At 47.6% G+C, this 27,221-nt stretch overlaps 1 protein-coding gene across 2 annotated transcripts in view; it reads right to left on the bottom strand.

Annotated features, from left to right (window-relative positions):
- The window catches only part of LOC140428100 (BEN domain-containing protein 2-like), a 249,390-nt gene that overhangs the window by 141,442 nt on the left and 80,727 nt on the right, over window positions 1-27,221 (bottom strand). For both annotated transcript variants that reach the window (XM_072514160.1, XM_072514161.1), the window contains exon 4: window positions 4,614-4,700. In XM_072514160.1, the coding sequence (XP_072370261.1) occupies window positions 4,614-4,700 (87 nt within the window). The remainder of the gene's footprint in view (window positions 1-4,613; window positions 4,701-27,221) is intronic.

Genomic DNA, 27,221 nt, shown 5'->3' with positions numbered 1-27,221 from the left:
CGTTTTCCCCACCAGTGCCGTCTAGGGGTGTTGAAGCTGACACAGAGATCGAGGCCACGCTCCCGGAGTCACAGGCGCCCGAGCCTTCACCGGCGTCACCACCAAAGCTTCAACGATCACAGAGGACGACCAGGGCCTCCGATCGACTGATTGCTTCATTTTAAACTGTATATAGTTAATTGTGAATCTGTAAATAGTTACAAAACGCTGCACGGAGGTATTACGGTACCTCCATAACTATAATTTCTACCATGTTACTATGTTGTAATATCAAGCCACCACCCCCGCCGGACTCTTTTTTAACAGGGGGTGAATGTGGGCGTCTGTGTAGAGGTATTACGGTACCTGGTAATGCTGGAACACCATTGGTAGATATTGTATGTTTCCTGTTAGTCAAGCTGTATGGTAGCTCCGCCCTGCAAGGCGGGGTATAAGAGCCCGTGCTGCCCCAGCAGCCTTCTTTCTGGACCTGAGCTGCTGGGGGAAACATCTAGCTTATTAAAGCCTTCAGTTGGACTACAACCTTGCTTTAGTGGTCATTGATCGTGCATCAATAAAGGAAAAAGATTCCTTATTATCACTAAATGGTAAATTCACCAATTTTATAGGAAACAGTATATTAAGAGTGTGTGTGTAAAAGACCGCAACAACAATTTAGTGCTAAATCTTGAACCAATGCATTGTTTTTGCAGTGCAGCTTCCCATTAACTGTGTGTGTGAGATTTGTGAATTTATCTTTGTGTGTTACCATTGTCCCTCTATTGAACCTTCATCTTTTAAGTCAAAAATGGACAAATGGCTGCAGCAGATGTTGCTGAGCTGTGGACACATAATGGCAATCTCCCCAGATAGTTTTCCAGAGACGAGGCCTCAAAGATCAGTTAGGACTGCTATGCTGCCAACAGCAACCCGCAGTTAAGTTCTTAAAGGGAACCGGAAGGGCTGGGTGACTGGGAGAATTTGAGGGGGGAGGGATTCAGAGGTAGAAAGTGGGTGGAAAATTGAGACGGAGGGTATGGGATCTAGGAAAAGGTGGTGGGGAGGGTGGTCGTTTATGGTGGTGGCTGACAGCAGTTCACGTGGCTGCTTTGTAGGGTGGGGAGGAGCATTCCTACCCCTGGGTCCATGTTCTGGTCAATACAGTTTAAAATATAGCATCTTGTTATCCCTTTGTGGACCACCTGTTAGGCTGCATATATGTCTGGTTTTCCTGAGTGCAGTTAATACCGGCTCTTGCAGGGCAAAACAATATTTTAGAAGGGGACTCAAACAGAGGTAAAATCCTTTGTCTACAAATGCAAAGGCCCAATATCAATTTCAGGCACGGGCCCTGGATTCATATTCTGTTTGCCTGTACCAAAATGGTGGGCTATACATCACTTGGCTTGTAATGAGTATGTACTTCCTGCTTGTCACGTTAGAGGGATAGGTAAAAAAAAATGAATACATGTGACCCATCGAATTTCTAGGCCCATTTTTCAGAATTCCTATGGCTCTCATCTGCCCTTCTTTTAATTTAAAAGAAATAGATTCTTTATTCCTCCTGGGATGGGGGCTTCACCAGCATTTACTGCCCATTCCTAGCTGACCTTGCAAAGCTGGTGTGAGCCTTTAAACCCCAAGTCTCAAGAACAAGAGTTGCACTTAAGTACAATAGCATCTCCCGTTTCCAGGTGGGGAAGGTCTCGGCTGACCAGAGGAATAGTACGTGATAATTATAGGCACATTGGAGGGGAAGGTGGTGGTGTTAGCGAATGTATACACCCCGAATTGGGATGATGTAAAGTTTATAAGGCGGTTATTGGCCACAATACCGGATTTAGATACGCACTAACTGATTTTAGGGGAGATTTCAACTGTGTGTTGGACCCGAAGCTGGATTGCTCCAGGCCAAAGTCGCTGGATGGCGAGGGTATGAGCTGCATTTATAGAAGGAGGTGTGGACCTGTGGCGGTTTATGCAACCTAGGGGGATAAGGAGTTCTCATTTTTTCCCCAGTGCACAAAGTGTATTCGGGGATAGACTTCTTTGACATGGGGCGAAAAAGATGGAATATTCGGCAGTCGTTATTTCTGACCATGCTCCACACCTGGTGGATCTGATGTTAGAGGCAGGACGGATGCAGCGCATGGGATGGAGGTTGGGCTCTTATCAGATACTGGGTTCTGAGGGCAGATCTCTAGAGCCAGTAGGGAATATGTAGAGTTTAACGAGAATGGGACGGTCTCACCCTCTACAAGGGCCTGTACTGTGCTGTACTATTCTATGTTCCATGTTCTGTGCAAGGCATTGAAGACAGTGATTAGAGGGGAGATCATATTGTATAAGGCGTACGTGGATGGGGAGGCCAAGAAGCAGCGACAGAGGATAGCGGATGAGATCCTGGGAGTGGACTGTGGGTATGCGAGTGACCCAATTGAGGAACAATTGGCACGCATGAAAATGCTGCGAATGCAGTTTGATCTGCTGTCTGCAGACGGGGCAGTGTGCCAACTGATGCGTTTGAAGGGGTAGTGTATGAATATGGGGAGAAGGCCAATTATCTCTTAGCTCACCAGCTAAGACAGCAGGAGGCTGCTAGGGAGAACATTCAGGTTAGGGATTTGGAAGGTAGGCTGGTCGCTACCCCAGACAAGATGAATGGGACATTTCGAGTCATTTATCAGAGGCTGTATGGGTCATAGCCACCAGGGGTTGAGCGGAGACTAGCAGAGTATTTAGAGGGTCTGGCGTTTCCCACGGTGGGGGAGAAATTGCGGGAACAGCTGGAGGCGCCACTGGGACGTGAGTCCCGAGGGCCTCAAATAAGTTGAAAGGAATTGTTAGACGTGGGGTTGAACATGGTGTCCTTGCATGCGGATGACCTCCTGCTTTATGTGAAGGATCCAGGGCCAGTGATGGGGACATCATTGATATATTGAAGAACTTTGGCTCGTTCTCTGGATACAAGTTAAATTTAGGAAAGAGTGAGTACTTTGTGGTTAGCACCTCGGGGAGGGGAGCGGTCTGGGGGGGGGGCTACCTTTTTGCCTGATAGGGACTAGTTTTCAGTATTTGGGGGTTCAGGTGGTGCAGGATTTGGTGCGACTACATATACTGCAGGTAGGGTTAAGGCTGACCTGTGAAGATGGGACAACCTCCCATTGTCCTTGGCAGGCCGGGTTCAATCCATCAAAATGAACATTTTTCCGAGGTTCTTGTTCTTATTTCAGTGTCTTTCGGTATTTTTACCCATGTCATTTTTTAGGGGGATTGAGTGGCTTATATTGGATAGATACAATTGGGTGGTGAAAACCCTAAGGATTCGGAGTGGAGTCCTACAGAGGGATAGACAGTCAAGGGCCTTGGGCTGCCAAATTTGATGTTTTATTACTGGGCTGCCAATACGGGGAAGGTGTTGGGCTGATGTGGGGTCTATCTGGGTGGAGAGGAAGTCTGGTTCGTGCAGAGGGTCCAGTTGGGGGGCGCTAGTGACGGCGTCTCTGTTTTCGTTTTGGCAAAGTACTCTTCAAACCCGATGGTTGTCTCCACTTTCAAAATATGGAAGCAACTCTGTCAGCATTTCAAGCTGGGGCCAGCGTCAAGGTGTGCCCCTATTTGTATGAACCACTTGTTTGAGCTGGCTAAGTTGGATGTTACATTTGGGGGGTGGAGCGGGATGGGACTGAAGAGAATGAGTGATCTATTTCTGGAAGGGTGGTTTGTTAGCCTGGAGGAGCTGAATGAGAAAGTTGGGCTTGTGAGCTCGGACACATTGAGGTACCTCTAGGTTTGAAATTTTGCTTGATGGATGTTCTCGGTGTTTCCGGTGGTGCCGCCTTCAACTTTAGCGGATAGGATTCTTTCCTGCTCGGGGTAGTTCGACTGGCATATATGGGTGGATTTTGGGAGAAGAGTTTGTCTTGGGAGAGGGGGTGAAGGTCAAATGGGTGGAGGAGTTGGGACCCATACTGGAGGAGGAGGTATGGAGTTAGTCGTGTTGCAGAGTGAACGCCTCGTCATCCTGTGCGAGGCTAAGTCTGATCCAACTCAAGGCAGTATTTAGGGTGCACCTCACCAAGGCCAGAATGAGTTGTTTCTTTGAGGAGGTTGAGGATTAGATGTGAGCGCTGTTTGAGAGAGCCTGCAAACCACATGCACATGTTCTGGTCCTGTCCCAAGCTTGTGGCTTTCTGGGTCTCTTTTTTTTAGCACCGTGTCAGCAATCCTAAATATTGAGCTGGAGCCTATTCTTTCATGGCTATATACGGGGGTATCAGACCTGCCAGAGCTGCTAACGGGAGCGGGGGCAGATACCCTGGCATTTGCAGGAGGAGGGTGTAAGGGGGGAGTTGGATTTACTTTTACTATTTGGATCACTGTTTGTAATTTGTGTGCTTTTTGTATTTTTGGGGTATAAAATGCTAAAAGTTTAATTAAAATATCTGAATTTAAAAAAGGACAATAGCATCTTTTATGTGCAAAACACCTGAAAACACTTTACAGAGAGGCTATAAAATAATGAATAAGTTAATTTAAGGAGAAGCGTTTGAGCCATGGAAAGAGAGCCAGGAGGTGACAAAGCAAACCCACGAGAAATGCTGCATCTGTTTCACACAAGATTACATGCTTACATAGTCTGGCATTGCATCAGATTCCTCATCATAGTACTCTTCGTAATCTTCATCATCAGATAGTGCCTTTACCGCAGCAGGTCTTACCTTAAAGAAACAGAAACATGAGCAATGTGTTGCAATAATGCAAGCATTTAAAGAGGTGCCAGAGATTTGTGTTACTCTGCACTGAAAGTTTTGCATCCTAAGCTGCAATGCTTCTGCAAACCTAAATACCTTGAACCTTTTTGCCAAGTAATATATTGTGATGCCCTTGGCGATGTTTACTGATTATTCTTGTAAGGTTCCACATTGTGTTGTATTGCTTTACACAAAATATTTCACATTAGCAAAACAGACAATTAGTTTCATATCATAAGCCGAAATCAAGGGCTAAGATGCACATCAGAACACAAACTCCAATGGGATAATGATAAGCAAATCTGTTTTTAGTGATAAAATTCCTACAGTTGCTGGAATCTGAAACAAAACAGAAAATACTGGACAATCCCAGAATGCCTTTCAGCATCTGTGGAGAGAGAAGGGAGCTAACATTTCGAGTCTGGATGACTCATTTTAACAGAAAATACTGAACAAAACGTTTGGCAAAGAGTCATCCAGACTCGAAACGTTAGCTCCCTTCTCTCTCCACAGATGCTGAAAGGCATTCTGGGATTGTCCAGTATTTTCTGTTTTTAGTGATATTAATTGTGGTCTAAGTGATGATCAAGACACTGTCAAAACTCCCCTTCTTGTAATACACACTGTCAAAACTCCCCTTCTTGTAATACACTATCTTTTCCTTCCACCTGAGAGTAAACTTAGTGTAAAATCCCATCTGAAAGACACCTCTTCCAACGGTATAGAAGTTCCTCAGGACAGAACTAAGCTTTTAGCTGAAAATGGTCCCAAAGCCAGTTGGCAGCATTGCATCCAATTGGGTAGAGGTTGAAAATAGCCCTCTTGGACTGCAGGCAATTCAAAATTGCAATGCCCATGTATTAACTTTGCAGTGAGAACTCTGCAAATGATTTGCAGAATTCAGGACTGCGCAAGACACGAAGCAAGATACTGGTAAATTAATCCCTTTAGATTGATTCAACCTTTATTGGTTTCTTAGTAATATTCCTTCAGTACCCTGTGCATTTCTATTTCTGTGTAATTATCCAAACAAATAAATCCATTAATTTTAACCAGAACATAATAATCTGACAGCGTGCCAATTAATGCAAACTGAAGTAGGCAGAAAAATATGATGGACGTCCCATGAGATCTCTGGTGCAAATTACTCTGGCTAATGGATAATTATTAGTGCAGTTTCACACTCATTTTACACATAAAGAGTGCAGGTTTCAATTCAGAGGAGAACCAATCTGCTTATGGAAACTGCTGTTTTTGTCATGACAATAAGGTAAAATGTTGTGAGATAGTCCAAGTCAAAACGCCAGCCAAAGGAAACTTTCTTTCCCGGCTTTGCAGCATTTTGGCATAATGCAACTGAAATAAATTAAAGCCAAAAGGAAGAATCATAGAGTTTACAGTGCAGAAGGAGGCCATTCGGCCCATCGAGTCTGTACCGGCCTTTGGAAAGAGCATCCTACTTAAACCCATGGCTCCACCCTGTCCCCGTAACTTAGTAACCCCACCTAACCTTTTAGACACTAAGGGGCAATTTAGTATGGTCAATCCACCTAACCTGCACATCTTTGGATTGTGGGAGGAAACCCAAGCAGACATGGGGTAAAGTGCAAACTCCACACAGACAGTGACCCAAGGCTGGAATTGAACCTGGGTCCCTGGGGCTGTGAGACAGCAGTCCTAACCACTGTACCACACCTTAAAAGCACTAAATGTACTGGCGCATTGACATCAAATGAGATTTTTTAGAACCATTAACAAAAGCTCAATACAAAACTCAAATTAACAGTAAATATTTGCAGTAATAAACCAGAGCTGTGCCTTCCTCGTTACATGAGTTGTTCTTTAATTCAGGATTAATTCAACCGTTGGAACTACATGTATCAATAGGAAGCTTCATCTTTTTTTGCAACAGCAGAGATTTTAAAAATTCTGGTAGCATTGTCAAAGCGGACGTCAGAATGGCTACGAATGTGTCTCACTAGAATATTGGCATTACCCAAGTCTTATTCTTGGATAACCAATGGTCACGTTGCAAATATCAGGTAAAGATCTGGGACGGGATTCTCCGGTCACCCAGCCGCGTGTTTCTCAGCGGCGCGCCGTTCGCTGGAAATGGGATTTCGTCCGGCCAAGACTAGCTTCCGGTATCTGGGTATTTGTGTGGCCCATGATTGAGCCACGCTTCAAAAACTTAACTTTTCTGGCACCGGGGACCCGTTTTCGATCCTGGCCCCAGGTCACTCTCCGTGTGGAGTTTGCACATTCTCCCCATGTCTGCATAAATTCCACCCCAAAAACCCAAAGATGTGCAGGGTAGGTGGATTGCCTCTTAACTGAACAAAAATAAACTGGATACTTTAAATTTAAAAAAAAGTCTGGTGGATGGGGTGAAGGCCGATTTGAAAACGTGGGATGCCCTCCCTGTGACTCTAGCGGGAAGGGTACAGATGGTGAAGATGAATATTCTCCTGAGGTTTTTGTTTTTGTTCCAGTGTCTCCCAGTCTTTCTCCCCAAGGTTTTCTTTAGTCAGGTTGACAAATTGATTTCTACTTCTGTTTGGGCTGGTAAGACTCCTTTGGTTCATAGGATGTTTTTGCAAAGGGATAGGGAGTCAGGGGGTTGGCATTACCCAATCTGTTATGCTATTACTGATGGCTAATATTGGTATGGTGCGGGTGTTGTTCGAGGATTCGGACTCTATTTGGGAGTGGATGGAGGAGGTTTCCTGCACAAGGTCAGCTCTGAAGGCTCTGGTTCAGCACCACTCCCTATTTCCTCTGCTAGATTCTCTTCCAGCCCGGTGGTGATTGCCACTTGTGGATTTGGATTCAGTTGAGGCAGCATTTTGAACTGGGCTCTATGTCTCATGGCTCAGACTTTCAGAAACCACGGGCTGGATTCTCCGCATCCTGACACCAAAATCGCGTCCGGCGCCATAGGCGGAGAATCCAGTTCCACGCATGAAACCGGGACCGGCGCCAGTTCCTCGATTCTCCATCCCTCGAAAAGCGGTGCACCCAGGGAATACGCCGCACCGCGCATCCTCCACTTGCGGCCATTGCCAGAGGCTCTGCCCGTTATTCTCCGCCCCCGACCGGCCGAAGTCGTGACGACGTGGATCTAATATGTTCCCAGCCATTCGGAAAAGCCACGAGGCAGCTGCGGACTCATTCCACGGCCACCATGGTCGGGGGCTGGCCGATCGGTGGGCAGGAGGGGGCCTCATACGGGACTGGGGTATTTTTGAGCGGGCGGTCCAGGTCAGGTGCGCGGTCGATCAGGGGCACTATTTCTGCGGTCCAGCTCCTTGGTCCGAGTCCGCCATGGAGCACGGCGCAGCCGCTGGAGGCTGCTGCCACCGTGCACATGCGCGGACTCTGACCCGGAAGTGCGGGGGGCCGTATCGGCAGCTGGAGCTGCGAGCTTCACGATGGCTCCCTGCTAGCCCCCTGCAGGGCTGTGAATATGTGGTCTTTTGACGCCGTTTGTTCTAGAGTAAAGGGCCACAGTTTTCACGACGGTGGAGGGACATAGTCCCTGAAACGGAGAATCCAGACCCATAGGTTTGTGCGATCTACCCCTTGATTTAGGCTGAATGGATCTAATTGTGCCAGTGCTGCGCTAAAGGCTATTATCATGGTCCCTTAGCAGGTGCCAAAGTGATGTTGGCAGCTGCCAAACCCATGCTTATCAGATGACTTTTCACTGACCCCAAATACTCAAGAAAGGTCGGACGTGGAGCCACATAACTGCCCATTCTCTAACCCACCGGTACAGCAAACCCATGTATTTTACGCATCTGATTGATCAAAACATTTAAAAGTGAAGGTTTGCCAACTTTCATCAATGTATCCATGGGTCATTCCAGATCACATGGTATCAGAAACATTTTGCATTTTGTGTGTGTCTGTCAGGGTGGGGGAAGGTTGAGAGAGGGAATAGGGTGGGTGGATTCTCCAGAGAATTCTCTTGTTTCATTCCTCAAGATACCAATAGCATCCTCTTCCTGGTAACAGTCTGAGATTAAGCCAGTCCGTTCACAACCTTGGTGTCAGGTTTGATTCCAAGATGAGCTTCCCATCTCATATTCGTGCCATTACTCAGACTGCCTATTTCCACCGCCTTAACATTTCCCACCTCCATGAATTGTCTATCTGAGCAAATTTGATGCTGAAACCCCCATTCATTTATTCGTTCCCTCTTGACATGACTATTCCACCATGCTCCTGGTGATCTTCCACATTCTACCCTCTGCAAATGTGAGGTCAGCCAAATCTCTGCTGCCTGTGTCTTCGCTCGCAACATGTCTTGTTCCCCCACCACCCCGTTCTCGCCGACCAACATTTGCTCTTGGTCAATCAACGTCTTGATTTTAAGATTATCATTCTTGTTTTCAAATCTCTCCTCGCCACTCAATTCCTTTCAACACCAAAAACGTCCAAGATGTCTGTGCTTTTCCAATTCCTTTTTTTTATAATTTAGAGTACCCAATTCATTTTTTCCAATTAAGGGGCAATTTAGTGTAGCCAATCCATGTGCCCTGCACATCTTTGGGTTGTGGGAGCGAAACCCATGCAGACATGGAGAGAATGTGCAAACTCCACACGGACAGTGACCCAGAGCAGTGATCAAACCTGGGACTTTGACACCATGAGGCAGCAGTGCTAACCACTGCACCACCGTGCTGCCCTGTGCTTCTCAAATTCTACCCAATTTTAAATGCTCCACCATTGGTCTTCAATTGCCTAGGTCACAAGCTCTGAAATTCCCTTCTCCTCCCCATCTCCCTTTCCTTCTTTATGATTCTTCTTCAAACCTACTCTTTTGACCAAGCTTGGTCATTTGACCCAGTCCCTCCTCACTTGGCTCAGTATCTTTCTTTTTACGGGGTGCCTCCACCTTGGGACTCTTCAATACATTAATGGCACTGTATAAATGTAAGTTGTTGCAATTTTTGCTTCTCTGCTGTAACAGTAAAAGCCACAGAAACCACAACCACCACACACCCGAGAGATTTGTGAAGCTTTATGCAAAGTACCACAGGTTATAATTGCTTTCACTGCTCTGGTTTATTTAGAGAGATGGATCTCAAATTGTTTTCCTTTCCTCAATTTGCACCACAGGCCCTGGTTTTAAACTGATTTTAGACAACATGTCTGAATTACAGGCTTTAATGAGGGCACCCGAGAATTCAAAGCTGTGCTTCATTCTGCAAAAGATAAGCTGATACTTAACGATTTCTGGCAGAAAAATAAAAGTGAGAATATTCCTGACACATGAGAAACCAGAGTAACGATTTTTTTTACTTGAGTACTTACAACAACCAAGTACCCAAACAAGCAAATGAATTGCCCTCGGTTTGTATTTCATCCTCTGCTAGCCAATCTTAACCAAGTAGCAGTGGGGATTCAGCCATTCTGGTCTGGCGAGGGATAAAGCATTGGCTACTGCTGATGCCTCAGTAAGAGGTAAGTATAGAGACATCGGGTGGTCACCAACACTGACACTCAAGCATATAGAGTCAAGGGCTTGCGATAGAAGGTGGAACAAAGGAGATAGAAAGGCATGACAGGATAATCTTTATTAAAATACTGATGACACAGATGGGAATATGGACCAATTTTCCATCTGCTGAAGGACAGATGTGAAGCAGTTGAAAGGTTTGCCCCACAAAGGAATGGAAAATTCAGAGGAAAGGCTATACACACCATCCCCTGCCCATTCACAGGCGGCGTGGTAGCACTGTGGTTAGCACTGTTGCTTCACAACGCCAGATTCCCGGCTTGGGTCACTGTCTGTGTGGTGTTTGTAAGTTCTTCCCATGTCTGCGTGATTTGCGTTCCATTGAGGGAACCAGAGTAATGGCTTACCTCTGTGAAAGTAATTAAAATAGCCGCACTAAATTTTGAAATGTTATAAATCATAAATTTAGAGTGATTGGGGTTTGTGGAATAGTTGCCTGAATTCTGTATTCCTGGTTCACAGAGTGGTCACAAAGCCAGGGGCATGCAGCCCAGATCACCATGCGTGCAAGCTTCCAGACGCTGAATGAAAGCAAAACAATTGGCCAGAGGTGAACAATGTACCGAATAGTTCTGTCTTGTAGGAAGCATCCAAAGCAGAGGCTTCGATACGGTAGCACAGTGGTTAGCACTGTTGCTTCACAGTGCCAGGGACCCGGGTTCAATACCCGGCTTGGGTCACTGTCTTAGCGGAGTCTACACGTTCTCCCCATGTCGGCGTGGGCTTCCTCCCACAAGTCCCAAAAGACGAGCTTGTTAGATGAATTGGACATTCTGAATTCTTCCTCAGTGTACCTGAACAGGCTCCGGATTGTGGCGACTAGGGGATTTTCACAGTAACTTCTGTGGAATTCTCTGCCCAGTGAAGCAGTTGAGGCGACCTTGTTGAACGTTTTTAAGGCAAAGATAGATAGATTTTGAACAGCAAAGGAATTAAGGGTTAGGGTGAGCGGATGGGTAAGTAGAGCTGAGTCCACAAAAAGATCAGCATGATCCTATTGAATGTCGGGGCAGGCTCGAGGGTCCAGATGGCCTACCCTCGCTCCTAGTTCTCATGTTCTTGCAACCGATAACATCAACCATGCCGCATATATATATTTTCACAGTAACTTCATTGCAGTGTTAATGTAATGACACTAATAAATATTGTTATTAATATAGCTTCCACCACGGTCTCCATAGGATTACAGTCTGTAAACCACACAGGCTACATTCACTCCCAGCTTCCAACACGTTAACAACCCCGTTTCACTGAATATTAACATCAAATGGCCATTGACAGGCATTTCTGAAACGTCTGGAAATTCTCTGGAGTTCTTGGAGAATTCCTGAATTAATCACCAGCAGTAATGCTCACGATTTCTCCTCCCAGCTTTGCCAGGAAAAATCTACCAGAGGTTGTAAGACTGCCACAGATTGTATCTCTTTGACCAGAAACCATCCACCTTCCTGCTTTCTGCCTGGTAGTTCACAAAAAGACAATACACTCCTCTCTTCACCCTTCTGTCTCTGTGAGGCTTCTCTCTCTTTCTGTCCAAAACTTCTGAGACACAAATTCTATCCAGAATTAGCCTAGCTGCTTTTGCCTTTGTTTTCAGATGTGGACATTTTGTACCTTCCTCTCATTATGTCTCAAACTCCAAGGGCAGCATGGTGGTGCAGTGGTTAGCACTGCTGTCTCACGGCGCCGAGGTCCAAGGTTTGATCCCGGCTCTGGATCACTGTCCATGTGGGGTTTGCACATCCTCCCTGTGTTTGCATGAGTTTCACCCCCACAACCCAAAGATGTGCAGGGTAGGTGGATTGGCCACGCTAAATTGCCCTTTAATTGGGAAAACATGAATTGGGCACTCTAAATTTTTTTTTTTAAGTCTCAAAATCCAGAAACATCTTTATCTTTCTATCTATTTTACTTTTTCAGATCATAAGACCATAAGACATAGGAGCAGAAGTAGGCATTTGGCCCATCAGGTCTGCTCCACCTTTCAATGAGCTCATGACTGATCTGATATAATAATTCTCAACTCCACTTTCCGGCCAAATCCATAACCCTTGATTCTCTTACTGATAAAAAAATCTGTCTCTCTCAGCCTTCAACATACTAAATGATCCAGCCTCCACACCCCTCTGTGGTAAAGAATTCCACAGATACACTACCCCGCGGAAGAAATTATATCTCCTCATCACGATTTTAAATGGGCTACCCCTTACTCTGAGATTATGCCATCTGGTCCTAGTCCTCTCCACAAGGGGAAACAACCTCTCAGCATCTACCCTGTCAATCCCCTTGGGATTCCTATATGTCTCAATAAGGTCACCTCTCATTCTTCTAAACTCTAAGGAGTACAGGCACAATCTACTCAACCTCTCCTCATAAGAAAATCTCTTCATACCCTGAATCAACCCATTGAACCTTCTCTTGACTGCCTCCAATGCCAATGTACCTTTCCTTCGATAAGAGGACCAAAACTGTTCACAGTATTTCAGGTATGATCTAACTAGTGCCTTGTAAAGTTTTAGCAAGATTTCCCTATTTTTATACTCCATTCCCTTTGAAATAAAAGTCAACATTCCATTTGACTTCCCTATTACCTGCTGACGTTGCACGCTGATTTCCATAACTCAGGTTTTAAACCTTTGCAAACCATGTGATTTAAACAATACAGCTCAGTGCTTGTTCTTATAGCTCATATAAATAAATAGACACAAGTTAAGACAGAACCAATTTGAACACATTTCAGATATACTGATGAGGTTGAATATTTCCATTCACTGTGATAATTATACATTTTCCTACTATTTTTATCATCCACCCATCTCGCTCACGTTAGAAATGCTACTACAAGGTGCTCCAAAACCTCAATATTTTGTGGTGTTTAAGTTGTGCAAGACATAATTATTGGCCTGTGCCTGTCTCTCCTACTTCCTTCTCCGCCGCATATTCTCTTATTCTGTTTCTGTCACTGCATCTCTAGAGATCCTGTGCCTGTCAATAAACCATTATCCTGGAGCACTTTTCCCAGACATTCAGAGCTCCTTAACGTGTTCCCGGTCCAATGTACTTTCACGCACAGCATTAAAAAAACACAGACCTGGCTTACTTTTAATGAGATTTATTTTGAAAAAGGTATCAACTCATCAGTCGCTGAATTATTTTTTTATCCACATTGGTCACTCCGGTGAACAGAAACTCCCGAGGAATTCTGGTTACCAGAAGGTCGAAGCGTAGGCTGACAGAGCCAAAATGTAAAAATTACAAGTGCATAAGAAATACACGCTCAAACCAACTAATTTATAAAGACAATAATTGAACAATCTACAAGTCATAATTTCCATTTAAGGTAATACTGGTTTGGGTCTCAGTCTCCCCTGGGTTGCAATGTTAGCTTCTTGGAGCCCAGTTAATGCTGCAACGGAAGGACCATGTCATAATATATACCAGTATATCATAGATTATCATAGAATTTACAGTGCAGAAGGAGGCCATCATGGTGCAGACACACACACTGATGGACACACAGCAAGACCAATCAACACACACAACACCGCAGCCAATCACCAGTTAGAGCACACTCACTATAAAGACAGGGGGCATCAGTTTTCCCGCTCATTTGGGATGCAGCCTCTCAGAAGGACAGAGCTTACAGCACAGATCTTCACCATGTGCTGAATGCATAGATTGGTTAGGATAGGCATAGGTCTTTAGTTTAATCTAACACAGTGTTAACCCACAGTGAAAGTATGTTCAACAGTTTCTAGCTTAATAAAATAGTGTTATTCTATTTTAAGTGTTGGTGGCCTGTATGTATTCCACGGATCCAAAGCACCCAACACATCATGATACCAGGAGTTGGGGGATATTAGAACTTCTTAGACCTACCTGCAAGTGATCTGCCTTTCACCAGCATACAGCCATCCTGTAAAATGGACAGTGTCCGCCCGCCGCCGCCGCTCCGCATCACCGGTAACCTAGGGGCCAACTGGAAGATATTCAAACAACTCTTCCAACTCTACCTTGAAGCCACAGACCGGGAAGCTGCTTCAGATGCCAGGAAGATTGCTCTCTTCCTATCCACAGCCGGGGACCATGCCATCCACATTTTCAATTCTCTCACCTTTGCTGATGGTGAAGATAAATCAAAATTCAAGACGGTCCTCCTTAAGTTTGACAGTCACTGCGACATCGAGGTGAATGAAAGTTTTGAGCGCTATGTATTCCAGCAGCGTTTGCAGGATAAGGATGAACCTTTCCAGTCCTTTCTCACCCACCTCCGCATCCTTGCGCAGTCCTGTAATTACGGGTCCACCTCCGACTCCATGATAGGCGACCAGATCGTTTTCGGTGTTCAGTCGGACCCCCTAAGCCAGCAGCTCCTCAAGGTAAAGCAGCTCACCCTAGCGATTGCCATCGAGACCTGCGTGCTACATGAACATGCCACTAGTCGGTATTCCCACATCCAAGCGGCTGAAATGGCGCGGCAAGGTCCCCACGAGGCAGAACGGGTCCAAGCAATCGAGCAACTCCAGGGCCTCAGCCTGGATGAGGGCGGCCATTTCGCGCGCTTTTCGCGGACTCCCGTGCTTGTGCGCACCGAACGAGGGGACGGCGACGTCGACGAACGTACTGCGCAGGTGCGCACCGCGTACTACCACACCGCGCATGCGCGGTGGCGCAGTGAACGCACTGACGCTACAATGTGCGGCAACTGTGGCTCCGCCCATTTAAAGCAGCAATGTCCTGCCAAATCCCGATGATGCCTGCGATGTGGCAAACTTGGCCACTATGCTGCTTTATGCAGATCAGCTCAGCTTGCCAACTCTTGTCGCTCCAGCCAGCCTTGCAGGAATGTCCGGGCCATTCAACCCACGGTCACCAAGCCCGATTCGGACCTGCTACCCGATATTGACACCGACGACCCGAAGGCGCCTTTTTGAGTCGGTATCATGACAAAAAACAGGGTGTCCCCGAAGCAAAGAATCCAGCCTCTACCAGTATACAGCATCGATCCGGACGATGAGTGTGTGCCACCCTTACGGTCAACCGGTCCCAAATACAATTCCGCCTGGACACCGGTGCCTCCGCCAATCTCATTGCGCGATCTGACCTCCAAAGCCTTTTTGTCAAACCAGCCATCCTGCCATCAGCCTGCCAGCTATTAGATTATAATGGCAATGCCATTGCTGCCAGTGGCTCATGCCAACTTGAAGTGATGCACAGGTCACGCAAAGCCATCCTTCCCGTTGAAATCGTGGGCTCCTCGAAAGCCTCCCTGCTTGGCGTGCAGGCATGCAAGCTGTTGAACCTAGTTCAGAGAGTTCACTCTCTCTCTCCTGCTGACGCGTCTGCCTTTCAGGACACTGGCTTCAGGGCGCAGCTCGATGCCATTATCAACCAGTACCACAACGTCTTCGAGGGCATGGGCATGCTCCCGTACACCTACAGGATTTTATTAAAACCGAATGCCATGCCTGTGTTGCACGCACCTCGCAGGGTCCCAGCACCCCTCAAGGACCGCCTCAAGCAGCAGCTGCAGGACCTCCAGGACCAAGGAGTGATTTCCAAAGTCACAGAACCGACCGACTGGGTCAGTTCCATGGTATGTGTAAAAAAGCCTTCCGGCGAATTGAGACTTTGCATCGATCCCAAAGATCTCAATCACAATATTATGAGAGAGCGCTATCCAATTCCCAAGCGCGAAGAGCTCACATGTGAGATGGCTCGCGCCAAGCTCTTTACCAAACTCGACGCCTCAAAAGGGTTCTGGCAAATCCAGCTTGATGAATCCAGCAGGAAACTTTGCACTTTTAACACCCCCTTTGGAACATATTGTAACAACAGGATGCCGTTTGACATCATCTCTGCATCTGAAGTATTCCATAGGATTATGGAACAAATGATGGAAGGCATTGAAGGTGTTCGCGTCTATGTCGATGACATAATCATCTGGTCCACTACCCCGCAGGAGCATATTAGTCGTCTCCAGCCCGTATTCAGACGTATACATGAACATGGCCTCCGCCTCAACAGGGCCAAATGCTCTTTTGGTCAGACAGAAATTAAGTTCCTTGGGGACCACATCTCCCAATTGGGTGTGCAGCCGGACGCAGACAAGGTAGCTGCCATCACAGCTATGAAAACATCAGAGGAGAAGAAGGCGGTCCTCCGATTTCTGGGCATGGTCAATTTTTTAGGGAAATTCATCCCTAACCTTGCCTCTCATACCATGGCTCTCAGGAACCTTGTCAGGAAGACGACAGACTTCCAATGGTTCCCCGCCCAGGAGCACGAATGGAGGGAACTCAAGGCAAAACTGACCACAGCCCCGGTCTTAGCCTTCTTTGATCCAGCAAAGGAGACCAAAATGTCGACCGATGCCAGTCAATCCGGCATTGGGGCAGTGCTCCTTCAACGTGATGAGGCCTCATCATAGATTATCATAGAATTTACAGTGCAGAAGGTGGCCATTCGGCCCATCGAGTCTGCACAGGCTCTTGGAAAGAGCACCCTACCCAAGGTCAACACCTCCACCTTATCCCCATAACCCAGTAACCCCACTCAACACTAAGGGCAATTTTGGACACTAAGGGCAATTTATCATGGCCAATCCACCTAACCTGCACGTCTTTGGACTGTGGGAGGAAACGGGAGCACCCGGAGGAAACCCACGCACACATGGGGAGGATGTGCAGACTCCACACAGACAGTGACCCAAGCCAGAATCGAACCCGGGACCCTGGAGCTGTGAAGCAATTGTGCTATCCACAATGCTACTGTGCTACCTTTTGCATATGTGTCGCATGCGATGACCCTCACGGAGCAGCGCTACGCGCAGATAGAAAAGGAGTGCCTGGGCCTTCTGGCCGGTGTTGTTGAATTTCCCGATTATTTCTACGGACTTCCTCAATTCACCGTCGAGACCGACCATCGCCCGCTGGTCGATATAATACAGAAAGACTTGAACGACATGACGCCTCGCCTCCAGCATATTCTTCTCAAGCTCCGGCGATACGACTTCCAGCTGGTATACACCCCAGGCAAGGACCTCATCATTGCTGACGCTCTCTCCAGGTCAGTCAACGCTCCATGTGACCCAGCGGGACTTGTCTGCCAGGTTGACGCCCATGTGGCATTCGCGGCCTCCAATCTACCTGCCTCGAATGAACGCCTCGTCCAAATTCGCGCGAGACGGCGGCTGATCCCTTGCTACAGCGTGTCATGCGCCACCTAACGGACAGGTGGCTCAAGGGCCAATGCCCTCAATTCTATAATGTCAGAGATGATCTGGCGGTAGTAGACGGGGTTCTTCTAAAACTGGACCGCATTGCCATCCCACATATCATGCGCCAGCTTGTCCTGGAACAACTACACGAGGGCTACCTTGGCGTGGAAAAGTGCTGCCGACGGGCCCGAGAGGTAGTGCACTGGCCCGGCATTAATGAGGACATAGCCAACACAGTGCTCAACTGCCTCACTTGTCAGCGCTTCCAGCCGGCCCAACCACGTGAGACCCTGCAGCCCCATGAGTTGGTCACGTCACCATGGACCAAGGTGGGCATCGACCTGTTCCACGCGCTGGGTAGAAACTATGTCCTGATCGTGGACTACTTTTTGAATTACCCGGAGGTGATACGGTTGCATGACCTCACCTCATCGGCAGTCACTCGTGCATGTAAAGAAACCTTTGCTCGACACGGCATCCCGCTCATGGTTATATCGGACAATGGCCCCTGCTTTGCCAGCCAAGAATGCTCCAGCTTTGCCAGGCGGTACAATTTTGCCCATGTGACGTCCAGTCCCCTATACCCCCAATCCAACGGCAAAGCAGAGAAGGGAGTACATATCGTCAAAGCAAGGCAGCCGGTGCTGGGTCTGATTTCTACCTTGCCTTGCTGGCCTATCGCTCCGCCCCACTCTCCACTGGCCTGTCGCCAGCCCAATTACTCATGAATTGCACCCTGAGGACGACGGTGCCGTCCATCTATGTCCCAGACCTCAACCACGTTCCAGTCCTTCGCCGGATGCAGCTGTCTCGTGCACAGCACAAGGCGGCTCATGACTCCCGTGCAGCTGATCTCCCCGCTCTGGCTCCAGATGACAACGTCCGCGTCCATCATCTTCCGGATGGTGGCTGGTCTGCAACCGCTGTTGTCCTTCGGCAGGTGGCCCCCCACTCGTTCCTGGTTCGTCTATCGGATGGCTCTATTCTGCGCCACAATCGACGCGCCCTTCGTCTTGTTCCACGCTCGCCACGTGATCCTCCAGTGTCGCCTCGCCCTCCTGCTGACCCTGCCACGGACTATGCAGAGCTCCCTGTCACTCTGCCTTCCCCTGACTTTGATGCAGTCCTGCCCGCTCCTGAACCGGCGGCTCTCGACCCACCCTTGAGGCGGTCAACCAGAATTCGTCGCCCACCTCAGAGACTAAATTTATGAATTTTTCAAAGTTTTAAATTAATTTATTTTTAAAAAATAATTTTTATTAAAGTTTTCACAAAATATCAACAACAAAATGTAAAAGGAACCCAATAGAATTAAATTCAAAACAAAACAAAACAACCCAGTGCCCCCCCTCCCCCATACACAAATAATAAATTAACACCCGCCGAAACACATAGCAAACATATGCACCCCCTCAGATCCCCCAGGGTAAATAAACAAAACTAAAGTAGAACCCCCCCCCCCAATCCCAGGTTGCTGCTGCTGACCATTGTCTACCGTTCTGCCAGGAAGTCTAAGAACGGTTGCCACCGCTTGAAAAACCCTTGCACCGATCCCCTTAAGGCAAATTTCACCCTCTCTAATTTAATAAACCCCGCCATATCGTTGATCCAGGATTCCACGCTTGGGGGCCTTGCATCCTTCCACTGACGAAGAATCCTTCGCCGGGCTACCAGGGACGCAAAGGCCAGAACACCGGCCTCTTTCGCCTCCTGTACTCCCGGCTCCCCTGCAACCTCAAATATTGCGAGCCCCCAGCCTGGCTTGACCCTGGATCCTACTACCCTCGACACCGTCCTTGCTACGCCTTTCCAAAATTCCTCCAGCGCTGGGCATGCCCAGAACATATGGGTGTGGTTTGCTGGGCTCCCTGAGCACCTAACACACCTGTTCTCACCCCCCAAAAAACGGCTCATCCTTGTCCTGGTCATGTGTGCCCTGTGCAGCACCTTAAACTGTATGAGGCTGAGCCTCGCGCACGAAGAGGAAGAGTTCACCCTCCCAAGGGCATCTGCCCACGTCCCGTCCTCGAACTCCTCCCTCAACTGCTCCTCCGACTTACCTTTCAGCTTTTGAACTTTTTGAATTTATGGACTCTCTGAATAGTTTTGTTGCTTTGTTTGATCATTTCCCTGGTTTATATAGTGTTGTTCTCGTTACTCTTGTTGCATACTGCTTCTCTGCACCAGGCACCTTCCCATGTAAATAGCCTAGTTCTCATGTACATAATCCTGTAAATATGTCTTCGCACCCCACATGTAGTTAGGAACATTACCACCACACATTATTTATTGCCACAGGACATACATTTTTTTATAAAAGGGGGGGATGTCATAATATACACCAGTATATCATGGTGCAGACACACACACTGATGGACACACAGCAAGACCAATCAACACACACAACACCGCAGCCAATCACCAGTTAGAGCACACTCACTATAAAGACAGAGGGCATTTTTCCCGCTCATTCGGGATGCAGTCTCTCAGAAGGACAGAACTTACAGCTTACAGCACAGATCTTCACCATGTGCTGAGTGCAGAGGCTGGTTAGGATAGGCATAGGTCTTTAGTTTAATCTAACATCGTGTTAACCCACAGTGAAAGTATGTTCAACAGTTTCTAACTTAATAAAATAGTGTTGTTCTAGTTTAAGTGTTGGTGGCCTGTATGTGTTCCACGGATCCAAAGCACCCAACACATCAGACCAGTAAGACTTGCTTTCTCCCTGACACAGGTGTCTGAGGAGCAGTGCACTGACACCAGCCAGAAATCAATCGAGCAGACTCACTGGAGGGAATGACCTAATCAACCACCATCTGTTTGTAATGGCGGCTGTTTTTAAATCAGCCATTTTCTCAAGTCATGCTCAGTGTTCAGAATGTTTGAACAATGTCGTTTGCGATTGTTGCAATATCTGAGATGGGCAGATACCCAGGCAATTTCTTGTCAAGAGAAATAATGCCCTGGATTCTGAAAAGAGAAAGAAATGACTGATTATTTTCCCATTTTGGTGAATTGCTAGTCTCAAGATTTTGTTCTTTAAATGGCCATTTTACAAACCAGCCAATAAAGAATCAAAATTGTGTTACAACAGGGCAGATAGAAACAAAGAAAATAGGTGCAGGAATAGGCCACTCGGCCCTTCAAGCCTGCACCACCATTCAATATGATCATAGCTGATCATACAAATTCAGTATCCCACTCCCGCTTTCTCTGCATACTGTTATGGGCCAGGGCTTAGAAACTCCAAAGTATATTATGAAGTCCACCTGACCTACAACCTTTATGTTGAATTTGGTTAGGATGAGCATAAGAGCCTTCCCTTCAGATGTGATTCAACAATCTTCCTAGACACTTTAATCAAAATAAGCTTTATTCAAAGAACATAAATATAAATATATATATATATATATATAAAAACACACAGCAAGAATTTTTATCAATTATAAACATAAAGACACCACACAGCTACAGTAATCTATGTATAACACTTAATGAATTCCCCCTCAACTGTTCCAATTCAAAAACAAAATCCCATAAACCAAAAAGCCCTTTTCAAGGGCGTGGCCCAGCACTCTGCATTCTCACTTGAATAAGATTAGCTTTCCCTGAGATTCTGACCCCGTCTCACCGGCTGATTTAAACCCTTCCGGAAAGCAAACTATATCTTTTAAGTTATCAAAGCAGGTAGCTATAATCAATGTCTTTTTTTCTAGAACAAAAATGAAAATAGTGAAAGACAGGAACAAAACACTTCTTTCTCCCCGTGAAAGTGAAAGTAAAACAAACCTCACAGCCACAGCTCAGCTCTACCCACAAAATGACATCACTGAAGCCATGTGATAAGACAAAACCTTTCTTAAAGGGACACTCCAATGTCAATATCCCTTGATTCCTTTAGCCGCAAGGGCCATGTACAGCTTCCTCTTGAATATATCCAACGAACTGACCTCAACAGCTTTCTGTGGTAGAGAATTCCACAAGTTCACAACTCTCTGAGAGAAGACGTTCTTCCTCATCTCAGTCCTGAATGGCTTACCCCTTATTCTTAGGCTGTGACCCCCTGTTCTGGACGTCCCCAAAATCGGGATCATTCTTTCCACATCTAGCCTGTCTGGTCCTATCAGGGTTTTATATGTTTCTGTGAGACCCTCTCATTCTTCTAAACTTCAATGAGTACAAGCCCAGTCGATCCAGTCTTGAGTACAAGCCCAGTCGATCCAGTCTTTCTTCATATGTCAGTCGTGACATCCCGTGAATTAGTTTGATGAACCTTCGCTGGATAGCCTCAAAAGCAAGAATGTTCTTCCTCAAACTAGGAGACGAAAACTGCACACAATATTCAAGGTGTGGCCTCACCAAGGCCTTGTGTAACTGCAGCAAGACATCCCTATTCCTATACTCAAATCCTCTCGCTATGAAGGCCAGCAAGCCATTAGCTTTCCTCACCGCCTGCTGTACCTGCATGCCAACTTTCAGCGATTGTTCCACCAATTATACTTGCTAATTAACTGTTGTTTTGGATCTGTGTGCAGATTACCTACGGGGATTTTGACTGTCTTGCTCAGATATAATAATAATCTTTATTAGTGTCACAAATAGGCTTACATTATCACTGCAATGAGCTTACTGCGAAAATCATCTAGTCACCACACTCCGGCGCCTGTTTGGGAACACTGAGGGAGAATTCCGAATATCTAATTCACCTAACCAGCACGTCTTTTGGGACTTGTTGGACGAAACCGGAGCACCCGGAGGGAACCCACACAGACACAGGGAGAACCTGCAACCTCCGCAAAGACAGTGGCCCAAGCTGGGGATCGAACCCAGGTCCCTGGCGTTTTGAAGCAACAGTGCTAACCACTGTGCTACCGTATAAGTCTCTGCTTTGGATGCTTCCTACAAGACAGAACTGTCAGGGTACATTGTTCACCTCTCGCTTATTGCTTTACTTTCACTCAGTGTCTGGAAGCTTGCACGCATGGTGATCTGGGCTGTATACCCCTGACTTTGTGACCACTCTGAGAAACAGGAATACAGAATTCAGGCAACTATTCCACGAACCTCAATCACTCAAATTTATGATTTCTAACATTGCAAAATTTAGTGGGGCTATTTCAATGAATTTCACAGAAGTAAGTCATTACTCAGGTTCCCTCAATGGCGTGCAAGGCATTAAATTAACCCTTATAAATAGCAATGTTCACTTACAAATAACCATTTGGGAGAAGTCTAAAATGCCTCTACTAATCTTTAGCAATGTCTCCAGATTGAACAACCCACTTATCAATATGTGTATACCTCTATTAATGTAATCTGATCTTGAAGGTATATGTCTACGTTTTGTTATTCAATGGCATGATATAATACAAACAAATATTGAAACATCAGCAAAATCAAGTGATCTTAAACACTGATGCACTAGTGTGCCACAGACTGGCAGCTGAGTTTTTGATTTATGCCAACCTTGAAATTAGCAAAAAAATAACCAACTGCTTTAGAAAAGCTGATACTGCCAGAAAAAAGCTGATAACTGAAAAGAGACCTTAAACATAGGCCTATGGCTTAAGAAAACAAATAATTACACTGTAAATGCAGTGAGACAAGTGCTAAAGTTACCTTCACGTAGAAGAAGCCAAGGAAGTATAAAAAAGACGGACGAAGAACAAGTTTTAAAATCACAAGATTTACTTTCTTGGGGAGGAAGTACAGAGGGCATAACACAATTGCGGATAATTATGATTGATGACGAAAGGCGATGCTCTAGATGTACTTTCTTATTTCAAAATTAATATTTCCATTGCTCAACATTGCCCCACTCCGCCACTGTGTTAAAGCCTTTACATGTGCTACAACCACTCCAGACTCAACAACTCAAATACTTTCCTTGCTGACCTCACATCCTCCACTCTCTGTAAACTCTAACTTGTCCAAAATGGTGCCACCTGCATACTATCCCACTTCAACCATCATCCCTGGCCTACCTTGCTCCAGTGTCCGTCAAATCATTAAATTTAACATACCGAGCACAATTCAACCAAAACGTGTGGGAGCGAGTGGGAACTGCCCCACAGGAGAAGTTGGCCCACAACAGATGGGAAAGGGCCCAGATGGGCAGCAGGGTGCCAGACACAGAGTCCTCGCCCCTATGAAGAATGGGCCCTTGAGGTCACGGGGATGGCCAAGGACCGAGCAGTGAGCACCATAGAGATTAGTGCACGGCGCAGAGGTGAGGATCCATTGGCCCCCACCCAGATGACCTGTCAAATGTGAGTTGTTAATGACATACAGAATGACCCATCTCTCCCACTGACCACATGTCCATTTCTCCAGCAGGACCTACAGCCGATGGCACCAGCCCATCCGGGGTCACTCGGGGTGCCCCTCTGCCCCCCTCCCTCCTCCAAAGAGAACATCTCAGAGGAGCACTCTCAGGATGCCACTATAAAGGTTGCAGCATAGCTGTCATCCTCACCCTCCACCAGCGCAGAGACGCCGCGGTGGGCGAAAGTAGTGGACAGGCTTCTGGGGCACATTTTGGTGAGCACCACACAATTGCTAATGTCTATCAGGGGGAGGCAGGAAGATCCAGGCGACACAGCAGTCGGAGGTCTTTTGAAACCTAGGATCCAGCTGGGTCCCAATCAGATGCTGAGCCTCTGAAACAGGTTTACCCAGAGTTGATGCAGACGATAGGGTGCGGCCGTGAGATTCAGAGGGGGATGTCAGCGACCCTCCAGCAGGTCCATAGCCGATTGGAGGAGTCCCAGAGACTACGGGCGCAGGAGATGCTGCCGGCAATACGTGGCATCGAGGCCAACACTGCTAAGATGGCAGTGGAGAGCTTGGTGCATGACGCTGGCAGCATGAGTGGAGGTATCCAAGGCGTGGCCCAGTCAGTGACGGCCATGGCTGAACGCCTCGACAGGATGTCCAATTCACTCGGGGACATCACTCAGTAGAGGTGGACCCTGATGAGGCACTGCGGAGCATGTCCAAGTCGCAGCTGGGCATTGCTATGGCCCTCCAGAGCATATCCCAGTCACTGAGGAGCATCGCCGAGGGCTTCAACACCATGCTGCAGACATTGGGGAGCTGCCAGTTCTGGCACAGCCAGATTCCGCAGGGGCAGTCGGGGCTCGATTCAGCTGCCACTCTGCCCCGAGGTAAACCCCAGGGCCCTATGGGCACCGACCGGGAGGAGAGGGCACTATGTGTCAATCCGGAGCCATCCTACGGAGTGGTGAAGGAGGCCACCAACTTCCCCAAGTTCCACCCCCCTGACAACGGCACGTCTCGCAGTCAGTACCCAGTGCAGTGCAGCACAGCAGGGGTTGCTGCGCATCGAGGATCACTGCACTATCAGGAGAGTGGGTCAGTTGGGAACACTAATGTAAATTATTAATATCTATTAACCTTGACCAATATAATGCCTCTGGCACTCTTTCCCCCCCCCCCCCCCCCCCCCCCCCCCCCCCCCCACCCACAAAAAAACTGTACACCATGTGCAGGTATTGGTTGTGAGCGAGCACTCAGCAGACAGGCAGGGGTCAGACTATGGCATTGAATGAGGAGCTCCAGCAATTAGCTCTCTACGGATAATCATCACCCCCCTGCCCTCGACCGTGACCCACTGACAGTGCCGACACAGTCCCATCACCCTGGAGTTATGTTACACAGACCCCGAGAGGTGGTATTGCCAATTTAATGGAATACTATAATAATGTTGCCATTTAGAGTCGCCAATATGATACTGAGGCTCTTCTTATGATATGATGTTATGTCTCAACAGCGCCGCCAATACTGTGGGTGTTTCTATTTCTCTTACTGAACCCATAAGGCTTTCCCGTATATCGGTCAAATTACCACACAGCCAGTTAGTCAGTTCAAGTTCAAAGATGGCTTATTTACACACAAGGGTTACTTCGACATGCAAGCACAATATACTACAAGTTAAACTACACCTATCAACTACAATAACCTATATTTAACTTCAGGTGACCAGCACTGTGCAAGTGGATAAGGCCTTTATCTTGATCACGTGGCTGGTTTGAAGAAGTGGCTCTGTCTCTGCTGGGCTCATCCGTCAGGTAGCGATCGTTGGTCTTGAACTTGGCTGTTTGGTCATTATGCGGCAGTTGGGCTGGCACAGGCCGGATTCAAAAGAGACTGAACACATGGCTGTGTCCCCTTTTATCCCTCTGGGGTTTTGCGCTCTTTGGGGCAGTCCTTAACCTTGGACCCAATAGTTCGACAGGGCTCTGATCACTCCCTTCGATTTCGGCCAATAAAGGGGCGGGTGCCTTGGTGGCTGGGCGGGTCCTTAGCGGTCATTGACCTTGGCAGTTGGGCTCTCTGAGAAAAGTGAGTGGCACCGGTCAGTCTGTGGCTGTATTGGTTTCTTGAGTGCAGTCCTATTGTTCTGGAGAAATGGGCCATTAGAATGCAAACACGTGGGGGTTTCAATCAGGTCTAGCTGTCTGGGTTGCAAATACACAGAAGCTCTGTATCTGTCGGAGTCCTGGGTTGGCCATAATTCCCATGGCCCTTTGCAGGTGGCCATCTCAGATGGCTACATCGGGAATTGGGGGGGGGGGGGGGGTTGGCAGATGGATGGAAGGGGGGTTCGGAGAGGGGGAATGACGGACGAGGCCATGTCTTATGTGAAGCGGGCGAGGATGAAGGCCTCCCTGAACCTCTAGGCTTGCCGGACCCTCAACAGTGCTGCCTGTCCTCCATCCTCTGGCTGGTCCTGTGGGTCCTCCCCAGGCTCGTCCTCCAGCCCCTCCTGTCCAGGGCCTCCTTGACCTCCTCCTTGGAGGTGGCCACACATTCCTCCCCCTCCACCTCCAGCACGTCGTCCCGCTGCTGTGCCAGGTTGTGGAGAACACAGCAGACCACCATAACACGGGCAGCCCTCCAGGGACTGTATTGCAATGTCCCACCAGAGCTGTCGAGGTATCGGAACTGCATTTTGAGGAGTCCGATGCACCACTCAATGACTGCCTGGGTGGCCAAATGGGCCTCATTGTATTGGGTCGCCACATTGGTCATCAGCCTCCATACTTGCATCATTAGCCAGGTCCTCAGCAGCTACCCCTTCTCCCCCAAGAGCCAACTGGCTATCCTGAGGTGGTCCTCGATGAGGCCAAGGGTGTCTGACTGCCCCAGGAAGTAGCTACCATGCACACTCCCTGGGAAGTGTGCACACTTGTGCATGAGCTTCAGGTGATGGTCACACACGAGCTGGGCGTTCAGGGAGTGGAACCCCTTCTTCCTGTTGATGTAGGGCAATGCCAGAGGGCCGGGTGCTTGCAAGGCCACATGCGTGCCATCCACTACCCCCTGGACCTGGGGCAACTCGTTGATGGTGGAGAATCCTGCTGCCTGGGCAGCTGGTTGGGCCTGGTCCATGTCAAAGTCTATATAGATTTCTGCTCAGACAAACAAAACATCCGTGACTTCACAGATGCACTTGTGGGCTGTGGCTTGTGAAATGCCACACAAATCCCAGCTTGAGCCCTGGAATGATCCTGAGGCATAGAGGTTCAGGGCTGCGGTGAGCTTGACGGCCACCAGGAGCGGGTATCCTCTTCCCCCACATGGTGCCAAGTCCAAAAGGACATGGCACAGGTGTTTCATCGTCCCCTTGGTGAGGTAAAGCCTCCTGCTGCACACGCTGTCCATCATCCATCCTAAAGACCAGTGATGCCTGTACACCTTGGGCCGTCGCAGAACTCCC

Source organism: Scyliorhinus torazame, chromosome 8 (genome assembly GCF_047496885.1).
Source record: "Scyliorhinus torazame isolate Kashiwa2021f chromosome 8, sScyTor2.1, whole genome shotgun sequence".
NCBI classification, from domain to species: Eukaryota; Metazoa; Chordata; class Chondrichthyes; order Carcharhiniformes; family Scyliorhinidae; genus Scyliorhinus; species Scyliorhinus torazame.
The sequence above is the reverse complement of the archived record's forward strand: the minus strand, read 5'-3'. Positions and strand labels throughout refer to the sequence as shown.